The sequence below is a fragment of the Bidens hawaiensis genome, unplaced genomic scaffold, assembly GCF_021521415.1.
Source record: "Bidens hawaiensis isolate Kalapana, Puna unplaced genomic scaffold, B.hawaiensis_p1.1 tig00025638_1, whole genome shotgun sequence".
Taxonomy (NCBI): Eukaryota; Viridiplantae; Streptophyta; class Magnoliopsida; order Asterales; family Asteraceae; genus Bidens; species Bidens hawaiensis.
The window spans coordinates 46,701-64,102 of NW_027494107.1; the positions used below are offsets into that span (position 1 = coordinate 46,701).

General features: G+C 33.7%; 2 protein-coding genes and 1 long non-coding RNA gene across 3 annotated transcripts; 1 reads left to right on the top strand and 2 right to left on the bottom strand.

The window, feature by feature from the left end:
- Positions 1–190: 190 nt before the first annotated feature.
- On the bottom strand, positions 191–6,142 carry LOC143571958 (putative cyclic nucleotide-gated ion channel 16). The gene is made up of 7 exons (XM_077057249.1): positions 5,699–6,142; positions 4,829–5,035; positions 3,606–3,916; positions 2,943–3,054; positions 2,625–2,861; positions 1,638–2,035; positions 191–506 (listed from the first exon to the last, which is right to left on the bottom strand). Exons 1-7 carry the CDS (start codon positions 6,140–6,142, stop codon positions 218–220), a joined length of 1,998 nt encoding a protein of 665 aa, XP_076913364.1. The 3' UTR covers positions 191–217.
- A 1,240-nt stretch (positions 6,143–7,382) lies between these two features.
- On the bottom strand, positions 7,383–8,997 carry LOC143571959 (uncharacterized). Its single transcript, XR_013142187.1, has 4 exons — positions 8,983–8,997; positions 8,539–8,639; positions 7,805–7,877; positions 7,383–7,418 (listed from the first exon to the last, which is right to left on the bottom strand). It is a non-coding gene; the product is annotated as an uncharacterized LOC143571959 (long non-coding RNA).
- Positions 8,998–11,310: 2,313 nt separating this feature from the next.
- LOC143571971 (uncharacterized) lies at positions 11,311–11,733 on the top strand. Its single transcript, XM_077057257.1, has one exon. The coding sequence runs from the start codon at positions 11,311–11,313 to the stop codon at positions 11,731–11,733; it is 423 nt and encodes a 140-aa protein (XP_076913372.1).
- The last annotated feature ends 5,669 nt before the right edge of the window (positions 11,734–17,402 follow it).

The following is a 17,402-nucleotide window of genomic DNA, read 5'->3' on the forward strand; positions in this document are numbered from 1 at the left end:
TTCTTTGTTTTTGTGGTAGTATCTTTTGATACAAATGGTTTTTACTTTTTACAATTCATTTTTTAAGAGTGTATGTGTGAATTGTAATCATTTATTTATAAAAATTTCACAAAGTTTTAAGGCTACATCTCTTTCTATATGCCTTTTGAATAAACTAAAACAAAACTCAAATATAATAGTAATGACCCAACCCGACCCATGTTGACTTTTGACCGACTTAAGAGAAATCGGGTTCATCTGGCTTAAACAATTTGGGCATGGAAGAAGTAGAAGAACCTACGACACCTTCCTTGTGGCTAATTCCTTTTCTGGTATTTGCAGCAAATCTTGAGGCCAAAATAGTAGCTCCCAAATGCTGGGCATTTTGGTCATTACCTTCATCATTATAATCTTCGAACAAGCCTTCTTGTCTAAGTAATTCTTCAGCCAGTTTCTTCCTCTTATGTCTTCTCCAAGCAGCTTGTATTAAACATGCTCCCCATGTTCTCCACTGGTGCGAGTAGTACCTGATTCCAATCTCAGCCCGTTAGTCCATTCGGGTTATGTGTTATTTCTAACGGGTCAAACTCAAATACATAAAACCACTTTGTTAAAGAAGTTCATATTAACTTTCTAATAATAAAGTTTTTATGATCAAATTATATAAATTACACAGACGATGCCCAAGCCCAAGTTATGGATTTCGTCCTTGTGGTTTTAAAGCTTTCGTAAACGGTCATGGATCAAGTAAGATTACTATTTCGTGCTTTGCAAAATTTAAACTTTAACCACTTTACTAGTTTACACTTTTAAATATTACAGTTTAACCCCGTTTTTATTATTATAATTATTATAATAAATGTGAATAATAATAATAACAACTGTGAAAAATTAAATTACTTAATCAAACAAAAACAAATAAATTATCAAAAAAAAAAACATTTTTGTAAACTAAGTAACCTGATAATTACATATAATAGTTTGTAAAAAAATTATAAACTAAATGTGATAAAAAAAAAAAGAGAAAGAAAAGTAAATAGAAAAAGAAAGGAATTCTGAAATTACAAATTATTTCCTTTAGATTTAGGGATAAAATAGTCATTTTTCAAAAAAGTTAACATACAATCTAACTTCTGTTCGTGGAAAGGACGTAATGTGTGATAACTTTTCAAATAAATTTTTTTTTAATCGTTGAAGTGAAAGGAATAAATTATAAAGAAGTATGTTTTTCTAAACTAAATATGTTGATAACTAATTATTAAATTTACATAAAAAGGTTATAAAACAACAAAGATAAAAAGAATAAAAGACAAAAAAAAGAGTAAAAGAAAGAAAATATTTCTAGAAATTAAAATTTATGTAATTTAGTTAGGGGTAAAACTGTCATTTTAGAAAAAAGTTAACGAAAAATTTCTTTTAACACTCACACACACTATGTATAAATGTATTAGTTTGGATTACTCAAGCGAAAACAATAAAAAACCGAAAACCCAAATTCTGGTTCAATCCTAACGAACCCAAAAAACCCGATAACCAAATTTTAATTTCAAAACTAAGTTTCACTTTATTTCAATATCCGGCTTTTTTGCCAAAATTGAACACCGTTTACTTGAACAATTTAAACCCGTTACCCAACCAGCCCTTCCCAGGTTCATTACCTGAACGCATGTTGCAGCTTCTTGCTATGAAGTCGTTTAAATTGTTTAGCCACAAATCTTAAATCTTCGGCTCGAAGTGCAAACGCTTCAACTTCATTTAAAGCTTTAACGGTTCGAGTCGAGGATGGAAGATTAACGTTTGACTCAGAAGTCAAAGCCCAAGTCAACAACTCTTCACCACAAAAGTCACCAGGTTTAAGAGTAATTGAATTAAAAAAACCAGAGCGTCCTCCATTGGTTGTGGAACTCTCGAGTTGGCCACGTATCACGAAAGTCATCTCGTTGACCGGGTCCCCTTCACGAACCAAATGTTGACCTTTTGTGCTTAATGATTGAACAAGGTGTTCACATATTGCATCTAAGAGTTGATCATCATCCATTTGTGAAAAGAAAGGAACCTGTTAAAGAAATACAAATTATAAATATGAAAAACAAGCAAATTAATTATGTGATGAATCGAAATCAGATAATCAGTAGTTATTAAGATAATTAGTTGCTTGTTAGAGTGTAAATTGCCTTAAGGAATTAAACATCTAAACGAACCGAACTAAGCATGTCGTGTTCGTTCGTCTAACTTTAACCAAACAAACAATCGAGCACGCACATGGTTTTCTTGCTCGTGTCTGTTCATTAAGAAAATGGATTTTTCATGTTTGTTTTTGCTCTCGTTAACAGTATAAATGAAGGGTTCATGAACGAACATAACTGAACATAGATGGACGAACATAACCGAGCTAAAACCAATTAAAAGTAAAAGTAAACAACAATGTGTTGGCCTAAAAACTTATTACGACTAGACTAAATTGTAGCAAGCATAACAAATTAAATGAATAAATTAACAAATGTAAACTAGCTAACATAATGGAACGTAAACAAACGAACATACACGAATTTAAATGAATGTATGTTCACGAATATAAATGAACAAACAATACATGTGTTCATGTTCATTTGTTTAACTAAATGAACAAAAGATAATAAACTTACGCGACGAACGAGGGCTAAGCAAAGATGCCTTTGAATTTGTCGTCTTAAATCCAAAGGTAGAGCACGAAGAATATCTTCTTCATCTACTCCTCTTGTAGCAAGCCATTTATATTGAACGAATCTACGAATTTTATCTTGTAAATCGGGTGGCAATTGTCGGTGTCTCATCCACTCTTCAGTGTCTCTTCTTTTCACCCGCCACTCTTCCAGTCTTGCTGTCGTAGATTGCAGATATGTCTTCACAACAAAAAATTATAACCCAAAAGTTTGTAAAAAACATTTTTCTTTTTTTGAAGAAAGGATACATTTACTATGTACCTGCATATTTCCAATAAGCAAACAGAATATAACTAAGCCTCCAAGACAGACGGAGCAGCCAAAGAGTGTTTCTCCCGTACTAGTACTTGTCTCTAGATTTTGGCCATACGAACTGCATACCATAATCGAGTGGTTTAAACGTTTTTCACAGAAAAGAAACAGTTAACATTTTGTGCCATGTGGATACTTTAAGAGGTTGTTCATGTTTGAAGTTAAACATGCACTTTGATAGTTATTATGTGATAAACTAACGAACAAGAACACATGTGCCGTCCATTTATGTTAGTTAGTTTCCTTTCATTTATGTTCGCTAGCTACGTTTGTTTAAGTTTGTTTGTTTATGTATTCATTTAAATTATTTGGCTCATTACAATTTAATCTAGTTTTATTAACTTTTAGGCCCAACAGATTGATGTTCACATTTACTTTTAATTGGTGGTTGCTTAGTTATGTCATTTATCTTCGTTCATCTATGTTCAGTTATAATCGTTCGTTTACGTTCGTGAACCGTTCGTCTATACCATTAACTAACGAACATGAAGACATTCATTTTCTCAATGAATGAACACGGACAAGAAAACCTTGCTCGTTAATTATTCGTGTTCGAATGTTGGATGAGTTAAAGTTAAACGAACGAACACGAGCATATCAAGTAAACCATACCTTAGACTTTTCAAGCCGAACCAAAAGCAAAAGAAGTACTTTTCAAAAAACTTTGCAGATGTAACTCCTTCAGCGAAAGCAGGAGCATACATCCCGAATGTAAAATTAGTAGGGCTAATTCCCCCAGCACTACAATTACTCAAAACTTCAGTTTCTTCCAACCACTTCTCACGACCCGGTTCATCCACATGATCGCAATCAAAATACACACGGTTGCAGGGATATGTCACGTTTACCTCCTTTGCGCATTCTTCTTTCCAACATGAGTATTGTCGTTCAATAGCCAGTAGATACCATGTAGCTCCAATAACCTGCACTGGCATTAGAAAAACAAAATAAATAATGGGTGAAATGGGTCATCGGGATAAATGAGTCGCATTTGTTGTGACCTATAGGCCGGTAAACTAATCGAACGTTCAGTGAACCATTCGTGGGAAGTTCGTTTATATAATAAACGATATGAACATGAACAAAACTTTTTGTTCATTTAGTTAAACGAAAGAACATGAAGATATGTCTCGTTCTTTCATTTAGGTTTGTTGGTTTACGTTTGTTTAAGTTTGTTCGTTGGTGTTCATTCAAATCATTAGATACATTACATTTTAGTCTGGATTTATTAGGCTTTAGGCCCAACATAGTGATGTTCATGTTTACTTTTAATTGGTGTGTGTTCGGTTATGTCTGTTCGTCTATGTTCAGTTATATTCATTCATTTATGTTTGTGAACCGTTCGTTTATACTTTAATGAATGAACATAAACAAACATGAGCACGTTCATATTCTTAACGAACGAACGCAAACAAGAAAACCCTGTTTATTTAACTATTCGTGTTCAACTGTTTGCTTGGTTTAAAGTTAAACGGACACGAGCATGCCCCGGTTGTGTTCCTTCAGTTTGTTTACATGCCTAGTGGCCAGCAAACATTTTGTGTGCAACTGGGTCAGATGTCGCTCAAATTGTATTCTAAAGGCATACAGCCTACAAATTCGCTTTATTTAACAAACTTACATCATTGCAGTAACTTTGAAATCATATATATAGTTAACACAAATTATATGTTCATTCTTTATAAAAAGAATGTGTTTTGGGTCAACCAAACCCGACCCATACTAAAAAGAACCGTTTTGACCCGTTACCAACCAAAGTTATCCAAGTTCTTTTAGTGTATTGAAGCAAGGTAAATGATGCATTATGAAAAGACTATACAGCAGAGTTTGCTTACATGACTAGCAAGCATATAGAGCATGATATAATAAGCAGCACCCGCCCAAGCAGTTTTGGCAATTACGCCAGTCGTTTTTGTAATGCGTTGGTTCAAAGGAAATATGACAAACATTCTTGGAATGTATTGAATTATGATAACCAGAGAAATTGAATGGTTCGCGTGAGCAGCTGTAGTAACAGCTGGAATAACAAACCAGATGAAAAGCTGCAATACACAAATAAATAAAGTTTGTATGATTATTAAGATAAGATCTTATATGTGCAAAATTGAACATACAGCAATTCCTTTCAATCAATAATATATCTCTGCGATTTCTTCATCATCTATATTTCAGATTTTCAATCAATAATATAACAATCTACAAATCCTATAGAAAGTGAAGCATAGAAATTAGGGGTGAGCAATAACCGAACCAAAAACCAACGAAACTGAAGCAAAATTAACCGATAACCGAAAAGCAGTTATCGATTATTTTTTGTAGCATCAGCTAATTGAAATTAACCTAACCGAACCGAACAATTCATATTTTCATATATTTATAGCTTTTATACCTCCATTTCATGTATTTCTTGTTTTATACTTCCATTATTTATGCATCCATTTCATGTATTTCTAAGTAAAAAGCCTAATTTTGATTTAGGTTATTAACCGAAATTAATCGAACCGAACTGAAAACCAAAAAAATAACCGAATAAACAGAACCGATTAACCGAAAACCGATTGGTTAATTTGGCTGAGGCTATTAGCCAAACCAAACCGAACTGTCACACCGCTAATAGAAATTGTGTCCCTAATAACAAACCCTAACCGAATAGATTTGTGTAAAAACCAAACCGATCGCACCAAAAATAATAATCATGAATATACCTGAGGCAAGGGAAGAGCAGCAGCTAAATCAACAGCAAAACCCGTTCTCAAATACCGAAGAGCAATCTTCCGCGGATCCATAACCAAATCCCCCCTTCCAAAAACCCTAGAATTCGGTGCCACATAAGCCGTACGAAACTTGATAAAAATATGAATAAACGATATCACATCAATCAACGACCGCCAAACCGTAATAATCGCAGCAAACCCATAATCCGATCGCATACAATACTTGCGCTTAGCGATCTCTGGAACAAGAAAGTAAAGCGGGTCAACGAATAGAGCGTTGAGGCAGGTGATCAAGAACATGTAGTTCCACCGGGTGATAAATTGGCCGCCCGGGTCGAAGATTTGATTCCACCATGAGTGTTTTGATTTGCTGGGAAATGTGGAAGGTGTGGGTTTGGAGATTATGGTGGTTGATGGAAGACGAATGTAGCTCATGGTGTTCGGGTTCCATGAAACAACAACATCGTACAGATTTGTGTTTGGTTTTCATGGAGAAATATGAAACCCTAGAAACAGGGAGGAATTAACGGTTGGCATTAAGAAGCTCCAAGTAACAGAATTTTGAACATGTGGATTATAAAATTAGGATTAATGGCTTGGCTGACCTGGATAACGGGTCTGAGTTTCGGTTTGGGTTGGTTGATATGTATCATTTTCTTGTATTTGAATTATATTTAGTTTTATATACTATAAATATATTTACTTTAGACAAGTAGACAGTATTTCTAATGACAGAGCACCGTTAGTCTTGTCATAGTGACATGAGATTTTTCCCAATAACAACAACCTTCAACGTGAGGGTATGTATTTGTTTGAAAAAGTTTGTAGGTAAAAACAGAGGGGTATGTTTTAACCTTCTTCGCTTGGTATTGTGGGTCTTTATTTGTCATATGAGACACGTGTCCCGGGATCTACGGAATAACCACCAAGACAAGACAAGGCTGGTAATTGTCGTATCGCTATGTTATCGGCTGCCATTTGGCCACATTTACCACGGTCTCGCTGTGATGCTTGGACGAGGCAGGTCGAATATGAACATGATATTCGGAATTGGGTATGAGCTTTGTCTGGGACTATATTCCTTCACTGTTAAACTATAAAATACATATGACTAGTGTAACAATTGACTTGTTATAATGTGATATCAATCAATATTACTCGCTTTGTCACTAGTTTCTGAAGTCATTTTTATTATTATTATATTTTTGCTACTGCTCATGGAGACCTCTTATGAGATCATCCATCATTAGAGCACGCTGACCTTAACCTGTTTAATGTGTAGTTCTCGTTTCATTCGCACTCGATATGGCCAAAATGCGTTAATGATATTTAACCTCGGGCAATCTTTATTAGTCCTAACATCCATCATGTCCATAGTTAATGTGTGGTTTGCCAAGAATGGTACAAATCAAAAGCAACATATAAACTTTATATCATAAACAAAGAATCTTTTCACCAAAACAACTTTGGACGCTTAAAGAAGCTAATAAATGTTTTAGATGCTTAAAAACGTATTTAACTAATTATCGATAAATAACATCAAGCATTCATTCAATCATTCATCATTACAACAGAAATCTCTAGTACAATATGCAAATCTGTTCATAAATGAGAGAAATTGTTACCAAAATAGAAAGATGAAATTATCATGGACTGGTTTAAGAGGCTAACTCTTGCAGGTTCCTTGATGTTCAACCTTCACCATATATACCTGAAAAAAAAGAAGATTATTAAATTATAAAAATAAAAAAAGAAAAGGAAATATAATCCCATATATGTCACAAATGTTTCCTAATTCAGATATTTCAACTACTTATTGTCCAGTTTACTTTCACTATATGCAACTTATTTGACTAATTAGCACTTAACTAACACCAACTGATACTAACTGACTTAACTAACTTAAACAGACACATCGCATAGACGGCCAGACGGGTTAACCCACTCGCGCATAAAAAGATTGATTTGGGCTATGTTTTATTTCTAATGAGCTAAACGATAAAGAAAAGTGTTCAGATGCATGTCAAAAGACATATCATAAATGATAGATTCATTTCTGACACTTTTAGACCTAAAAAAATGAAAAAAAGGTGCTACCTTTTGCAGATTTCATTAAGGTTCCGGTACCCGTTGTAGAATATGAACCACATCAAGACAACAACCAAAGCATCTATCATGAGTTAAGCTAATCAAAAGACTCGAATCAAGGGCAATGGCATGAAATACACATCAAAGATGACAAGTTCGACCCATTTATTTACAAATGGGTCAACTTGGGTTACTTAACAGATTAAGCGGGTCAAATAAAAATAGAAACAGTTTGGCAGGTTGATGGGTTATTTAATCAACCCAAACACGACCCATTTAACCCATTTATCTAATTGTGTCAAACGGGCTGGGTTGGGTAATGATCAAATTGTAAACGTGTTAATTGAGTTGTTGGGTTTTAAAAATACGGGTTAAACGGGTCATAAACCAGGTAGTGGGTCGACCTGTTTAACTAAACTAAACAGGTCAACCTCGACCCGTTTAAACAAACAAGCCAACTCGAACACGGCCCATTTAACCTATTTATCTAAACGTGTCAACGGGCTGACGAGTAATGATCAAGTTGTAAACATGTTAATCGGGCTTTTGAATTGTAAAAATATGGGCTAAACAGGTCATAAACGAAGTAAGGAGTCGACCTATTTACTAAACAGGTTGACGGGTCAACCTGTTTAACTAAACGATTTAAACATGCCAATCCATTTATATAAACAGGTCAACCACGACCTGTTTTAAAACGGGTCAAATATCCCAACCCAAAATCCGACTATTGAAAAGGATACTGAACAAATAACGCTCCCAGGGGTCCAACATGTAAAGTCCAAAAGTGACATTGTAAAGGTAGATTTTTCGTTGAGCCCAGTTCATAGACATTGTATGAAACCTACAAAAGATAACCAAATAGTTAAAAAAAATGCTAGCATAATATATACATGTAATGTTGTCAAGCTTGAAATCACAAGATACTTGTTCTTATGCATATCTTTATTATAATATCATCCTAATACTGGTATCAAATCAGCATCAAAAGGGAAACAAGATTATAAGTATCCAGATCTAAAGACGCAGATATGATAAAAGTTCAGATGTAATCACTTATGAAAATAAAACAAAAAGTAATTAGATTATAGCGATGTGGGGTTGATTTCAAATGGATTGAAATCACAGAAGCAAACAAAGAGGGAAAGTATACGATTAATGTAGAACCATGAGAGCGAGAATCGAACCTGTAGTGGTAAACTGGTAAGCCTTTCGATTCAGTTGAGAGATCGGGCAGAAAGGAGTTCGGGTCGGATGCGCCGGCCCAATATCGCATATGAAACGTAATAATAATGGCGATTGAGATTTTGAGCTGTGCGCACGGGAGTAAAATACTAAAATGGTTCTAATGGTATTTTAATCTCCCTATTCTAATAAATTAAAACACTTGTCATGTTTTGATTAATTCTTACAGTTTTTTTCTTTTCAAAACTAATATACCCTAATATATGTAATAAATCAATAATTATTCACTTTATTTTTACAATATATTTTTATAGTATCTATATATTTTTATAAATATAAATATTAACATATTATTTTACTATATATTTCAAAATACTTAGTGAATTCCAAAAATCAACAACAAATCTGTTTCTTAAATGAAAATTGTTGTGGGTTTTTTGTGGAAGTTAAATTTGATTTTATTGGTCAAAAGTTGGTAAATAGATTGTTTGACACAAGTTAATTATATTTAGGTCAAATTTTATTACGGGTCAAAAATGAAAATTTTAAGTATTTTTTAAAAGTTTGAGAATGCAAAATAGATTTATCGTCAAATTTGTTAGGGTTCAAAATGTTGGCTATAAAATGTCAAAAGTATGAAAGTTAAAATTTTAAACATGATTCGGGTTTCAAGTTTATTTTTAAGGACATTTTTTTAAATAATCAAAAGGTTCGGGATTTGACAAATTGATTGTTTTTCCCTCAACTATTAAAACTTAAGAAAAGATTGCGAACACTTTCGACATGCCACCCCAATGCCTATCAATGCTTCTACCTTTTATCAAATTTCAAATATTTATGTCAACATTAATTTTTCCTTCAATGGTGATCAGAATTTCAGATGGGAAGCATATCATGGAAAACTATACTCAAATGATACAAAATACTCACAAAATTGAATGGGTTAACATTTTATTTTTTATGTTGTCATTATGACAAAGTCGAGAAGCCCTCTAAAACTTATCAAAATCTTTTTTATGATGTAGTCCAGAAAAACATAGTTCTTGAAGAGCATCATTGTTACAATTTAATATCCTACTTTCTTTTGATGGGTGGTAAATTGATAAATATATCAATAAATGTAATGCTTCTTTTGTATTTAGCTGAGTGGTTAGAACTACCATCGTATGAGAAGTCTTATTTTCGAAATTGGTTCATAACCAAAATTCTTTCAGTTATACATATATATGACACCAACAATGAATTTTTCAATAGAAAGAAGCATTCTCAGGTACGATTTTGCACGGACATTTTTTATTAAGTTCATTTAAAAAAACCATTTTGTGATATAAATAAAATCAATTTATGTACACATTGTATAGATACAAGCATACATGTAATACATTTTTTTTTCATATATGCCATGTAATTATTTATTATACTTTTAATTTTATAATTTGAATTATCCCGTGTGTACACGGGCTCTAAAACTATTATATATAATATATTAGTTAAAGAGATATTTTTAGAAAACATTTACGCATTTAGCCTATATAATACATAGCTTTATGGGGTAAAGTTAAAATACAAAAAGAGACAAAAATGAAAAATGTGAGAAGGATTTGTAACCACATAAAAAACCCCTTAAAAATAAATTCAAAATAATAATAATAAATTCATAATTTAAATATAAATAAAAAACGAAAAAAATTTAAAAACTAAAATGTTTCCCCTATCCTTCCCGTTCAAAAAAAATTGACGAAAAGACACAATGCCGAGATCAAATACACAATGACAAAAATGAATAAAAGACATAATTATAACTAAAAAAAGACACAATAGATCGCAAAATATAAAACAATGCCGAACAAAATATAACACAATATCAAGAAAAAAAAGATACAATATCAAGGAAAAAGACACAATCAATGATGAAAATAAACACAAAACACAATGATAAACAAAAAGACACAATAATCTTTTTCACTCAATATTGTATTTTTTTTTAGAACGAGAAAAACGGTAGAAACATTTATGTGTTTTTGTTTTTTATTAACATTGAGTTATGATTTTTTAAAAGATTTTTTTATATGACTACAAATCATTCTCATTTTATCCTACGTTTATAAAATAAAAGTTGACCTAACTTAAAAATAAACAATGAAATACTTGTTTTTATTTTGTATTTTATATACATGTATGTATTATATTAAATTTTTCTGTGTGTGAGTAGTATGAAATACAGTGGGCTCATTAATCCTTTCCCCGTGTAAGTATAAAAAGGGTTTTAACTTTTCCACCACACTCAAAACCCCTCACTCGCAATCCATCCTTCATGTGCATCATCATCAATGGCGTCTGAATCCCCTCCTACCAATTCCCAATTCCTGTTGATCAACCGCCGCTGTTGCTTCTGCATCCCCTACCTCACCCACAAGCCACCTTCCTCCTCTCCCGATCACAATTCCCACAAATCCCTCTGGTCCCGTGGACTCCAAACCTTGAAGAGGATCCGCGAGTGGTCCGAGATCGTCGCCGGTCCACGCTGGAAGACGTTCATCCGCCGGTTCAAAAGTAGCACTTTCAACCGGCAGAACTCCAAATTCCAGTACGATCCCTTGGCTTACGCGCTTAATTTCGATGAAGGCGCGTTGGAGAGTGGTGATTCCGAAATGGAGAATGATCTTCTCGTGCGTAACTTCTCGTCACGGTATGCGGCTCCGATTGGTCCCAAAACGACGTCGGATCATGCAATTGGATTCAATTCCGTGTGATTTTAGGGTTTGCTTGATTGATTGAATTTTGAATAAGATTTTAATATTTAGGGTTTCAATTCTGTTTGTGAATAGAATAAAATTGTTTCTGGTTAATTATTTTATTTAATTTAATTTCCTCCATTGTTGAGCTCTGATTAAGGATCTGAGATTCAGATTTCAGATTGTTATTTCAATATATATTTGTGAACTGTTGACAGCCAGATTATGACGCATTAGTAGTATTATGTGAGACCATGTGCTATTGTGAGAACAGTAAAATGCAATGATGAGAATAATGTGTCATATAATGTAGTATATTGATTTGATGTTACTAGTGTTGGATAGACGAGTTTAATTGTTTATCCGAATATGGATCATGTCGTGTAAAACAAATTAACGAGTTGGTTGGTAGTAATCAAGTTGTAACTTGTAAACTTGTTAATAAAGCTGGTGAGTTGTAAAATCAAGTGTTAAATAGATGTAAACGAGTTAGCGGGCTGGCTTGCTTGACTAAACGGGTTAAACAACTAAATTTAAACATGAACCATTTTTAAGTGGGGTTTAATTCGACAACCAAAAATTTTATTATTTTCGCGTCATCTCGGGAATTTTCTCGCATTAAAGACCATGCATATGAGTCAGACTATCAGAGAGTTAGGAGAAATTATTAAGGATATAATTATAATGATAACGAAAAATAAAAACAATGCTATGGGGTATTGCTATTGAAACGTATAAAGTTAAAATAGCTTTTTGGAATATTCCTTGGTTTATATCCACACCATCATTTTCAACTGGACAATGATACCTTCGACTACATTAAAACAAACATATGGTGCCTTTGGCTTTATGTCTACTCGTAGTACAACTATCAAATACTTTTACCTCATATTTCACAAATATGAAATATCTAATTCTAATGGCTGTCACACTAGAAGTCCGCTCATGGATCAACAGAGGTGGTCATTACTCATTAATCCTCTTCTTCATTCAAAGACGACACCATTACCGCACTAAGAAATGGCACTATGTGGTATCTTTCTAGTCGGTTTTAAGCTATTGACAAATACAGAATCTGATCATCTTTTTTATCACAGAATCGTCAAGAACAAATACAAACTTCAATCTTAGAATAAGATTGAAGAATACCAAATCACAAGAATAACAAGTAACTAGAAACAATATGAGATCATCAACGTGATGTCTTAATTAACAACTAATCTTCTTCAGAAATACACAAAATTGAAGAAGTATACAATAGGCTAGAAACCCTAGATAATCGCCTAACAACTAAGTGAGAGAGCAATGGACAAAATATCTTGATCGAATGACAAAAGCTCTTCGTTTCCACACTTATAAGCCTCGAACAACGGACTTCTACCCAATCCAATTAGGATTCGCTTCCTGTTTACTAACAAAGCAGGTCAGTAACACTACTAGTCTTTTATCCTAGCAGATTCTACTCTAGCCCCCGAACTCTCCTAGCAAAGATCCACAACCTTTCCGGGCCAGCCAAACCATTTTAGGGGCTTAAAGTGAAGAAAAAATTCAAGCCTTTTTTAAAATTGAATTGTTACGAAGCATTACTCATTTCGGGCTTGGGGCCGCAATAGTAAGTTTTTTATAGAACAAATTTATTATCGCATTACTGAATAATATCCCTTTTACATATTTCAAGCTACCAACTTATTGTTATGTATTGAGCGATTATCGTGTTTTACATATAAAACTATACAATTAAAATATTTAATTTTAAAAATATGGAGCGTGATTTACATATCTTAAATATATATAAACGAAACATTTAAAAGCTATCTGGTTGATTCCTATATAACTTACCAAAAATTTGATATAAAAATCCTATAAAATAGGAATATACTAAAATTAATATATAATTTTCTTAAAATAAATGTCACACCCCGACCAATGAAGGCAGAAACGTCGAGGCGCGACATGATTGCTCATTGCACAATGACACTATAAAGTTAGAATATTTAAACAACTCATTTAAATCCATATCATCATAAATAACACAACAATTGTTCATACAAAATACCAAATAGATAGATAAACAAATAACTTGTTCTTTTATTTTCTAATATCCTAAAGCCAAGATAATAAGTTTCTTCAAGTAATCCAATCAAGCTAACATCAAACCTGTAACATTGCATAAAATAGAGTTTGTCAACACGAAGATTGGTGAGCAATTTTCATAGTTTCGGACAATAAGTATATAGTATGAAATCCACAACTAGTATATGAAAACAATAAATAATAGCAACAATTTAGATAAATGAAACCGTCAATAAGAATACATTGACGACAATAATGAAATCGCCAATAAGAATACATTGACGACACCTTTCTATATGGGGATACCATATATACTCGGAATTAACGTATGATCATACTTTGATGAGGCTACCCGCCTTAGCATTCAAGAGGCTACCCGCCTTAGCATTCAAGAATTTGCACATAATCATGTAAAGCATATAACACCAAATCGAGCATTTATTTAAGTAAACATATACAATACGTGTTGTGGTTTAAGACTCAAGTATAAATCATTTGAATTTGAATAAGTATGCAATGTCACCCCCAAAACGAAAGATGGAAAACGGGGGATGAAAAAGTACTCACATTAACAAGTAACTTGAAAGATAGTGTCGTGAATAATCGGAGAGATCGGTTTAACGTGCAAGACCTATATTAAACGGGTCTTGTGTTAGTAGGTAGTCTTGGAAGGGTTTAAAATAAAATACATGACAAATAAAGTAAATAAATAAAGTTTAGGATTTAAAATGTAAATATTTGATAAATTAAAAAAACGAGTTTTGTAAAATAAGTTTACTCGAAACCGGGTCTCGGTATTCTATTCATTAGTTTTTTTCTTTTTTTTACTCAACCTATGTTAAGTAATAATGTGGGTTAAAATGCGATATTGCAAAACCTTTGGTTATAAGAATACCAAAACGAGGTTTAAACGAGTGTTCGGGTTTGTCGGTTCGAGACTTGATAATTGACCAAGCTCACAGTTAACTTCCCAAAATAATAAATGTTATGAGATAACTCAATAAAATCAAAACAGACTTAACCAAGTATGTAGTTCTATTGTGAAGAACCTTAACGTTCGTTAAGCGAGTATACGACCTTATCGGTTCGAACTTGTTATAAGATCAAGTTGGTTACCGACATGCCAAGTATGTTTAGAAAATTAACTAAAATTGATTTAAAATATAATCTTGAAGAAAAATATGAGTTTTGGTGGCTAAAAACACACTTGTGTGTCTTAAGCGAGTGAACTCGGTTTAGTTCGGTTTTTGGTTCGGTCCTTGACTCGGAATAAGACCGAGGATGGTTACCACATACCCAATTACCATGGAACTTGTAAAATAACTTATAAATAATAATACTCAAGTTTTACATTCAAAAAGTTAACAATAAAGCTTTTAAACAAAAGTTCGGTTTTTGGTTCGGTCCTTGACTCGGAATAAGACCGAGGATGGTTACCACATACCAAATTACCATGGAACTTGTAAAATAACTTATAAATAATCATACTCAAGTTTTACATTCAAAAAGTTAACAATAATGCTTTTAAACAAAAGTTCGGTTTTTGGTTCGGTTCTCAACTCAGGATGAAACCGAGGCTAGTCACCACATACCCAATACCATGGAACTTGACAAATATGAAAAATAAACTAAAATATGTAGAATTTAAGCAAGTATAACAAGTTATATGGTTAGATTTGTTAAATATATAAACAAGGACTACAAAGTCCTCCATGTAACCTTGCCTTACTAGTCCGACATTTCAACCGGCCGAGACCGAAGAAATGAAAGACTGAAGGTAAACAAGGAGTGTATATTATATATATGTTGTAACATCAAGCTTTAAGTATCGAGAAGTTAGTTAAAATGAAAAATTAGCTTATGAAGAACAACCTTAGAATTCAAGAATTTGAAAGAGAAATGAAGAAATGAGCAATCACAAATGAAGAAGATGGGTGTGTATATATAGGGTAAGTTGAATGAGTCTTTCATAAAGGGTGTTTCATGAAAATGGGTTGGTTATAGACCCAAGAAAGCACAAACTACAAATGGGTCATTCAAGTCTCCATTTTGGTAGTTTTAGTCACTGGAGTTCGTTTTGAGCGTTTTCGGGGAATTTTAAGAACCGAAAAGGGTGTTTTTTTTTATCCAACAACTATAAAACAAATATTTAACATACAATTCATCATTTTGATAATATCGAAAAGTTCGGGATACAAAACGGGTCGGGTTTACATTAAGAATACAAGTATAAAATAACCCGAAATTGACAAATGTCACAATAAAGATAGTATTTATAATTAAAAAAAATAAATTTATAGTAAAAAAATAAGCGGGTCATGGGTCTCAAAAAAACCAGATAACTTTTAAACGGGTTATAATTTCTCATTTATTTGTGAACCCTTTCATCATCAAACCTTAAGACTATTATTAACTTCCTTGCAATAAATAAAAGGACTATTGGTTTTTATTGGTCCCAAGTATTTCATTTTTGCCGGCGCTGGTCCCAACTATCACTTTAACTGCCAACGGTCCCAACTTTCACACATGTGTCTGCCACCAGTCCACGACTAACCGAGTACTAACTCCGTTATGTTTTAGATGACGTGTCCATCCTACGTGTTAAAAAACCTTGACGTGGCTGCCTGCGTGTATATTAATAACAAAAAACCCTTCTCCTCCTTGAATATATAATAATATCAGCAGATGACAATCGATCGATATCTCCAATCGATTGAGAACCCAATCGATCAAGAACAACCCAATCGATCGTCTACCGCTCATGCTCCGGCGGCTTACTCGACGTCCAAGACGACATCGAAGCGTTAAAAGCCTTCGACGGATCCTACTGGAAGTCTTTATTCGATTCACGCATCGGTAAGACCACTTGGCCATACGGGTCGGGTGTCTGGTCCAAAAAAGAATGGGTCTTGCCCGAGATCGATTCTGACGATATCGTATCGGCTTTCGAAGGTAATTCGAATATGTTATGGGCCGAAAGGTTTGGGAAACAGCATTTGGGTATGAATGATTTGTGGGTTAAGCATTGCGGGATTAGTCACACGGGTAGTTTTAAGGATTTGGGTATGACTGTGTTAGTTAGTCAGGTTAATCGTTTGCGTAAAATGAACCGGCCCGTTGTCGGGGTGGGCTGCGCGTCGACCGGGGACACGTCGGCCGCGTTGTCGGCCTACTGCGCGTCCGCAGGTATTCCGAGTATTGTTTTCTTGCCTGCGAACAAGATTTCCATGGCGCAGTTGGTTCAGCCGATTGCGAATGGGGCGTTTGTGTTGAGTCTTGATACGGATTTCGATGGGTGTATGCAGTTGGTTAGGGAGGTTAAATAAATCGATCGATTGAAGATATCGATTTGGGGATTTGTATTAAATTGTCATCTGCTGATATTATTATATATTCAAGGAGGAGAAGGGTTTTTTGTTATTAATATACACGCAGGCAGCCACGTCAAGGTTTTTTAACACGTAGGATGGACACGTCATCTAAAACATAACGGAGTTAGTACTAGGTTAGTCGTGGACTGGTGGCAGACACATGTGTGAAAGTTGGGACCGTTGGCAGTTAAAGTGATAGTTGGGACCAGCGCCGGCAAAAATGAAATATTTGGGACCAATAAA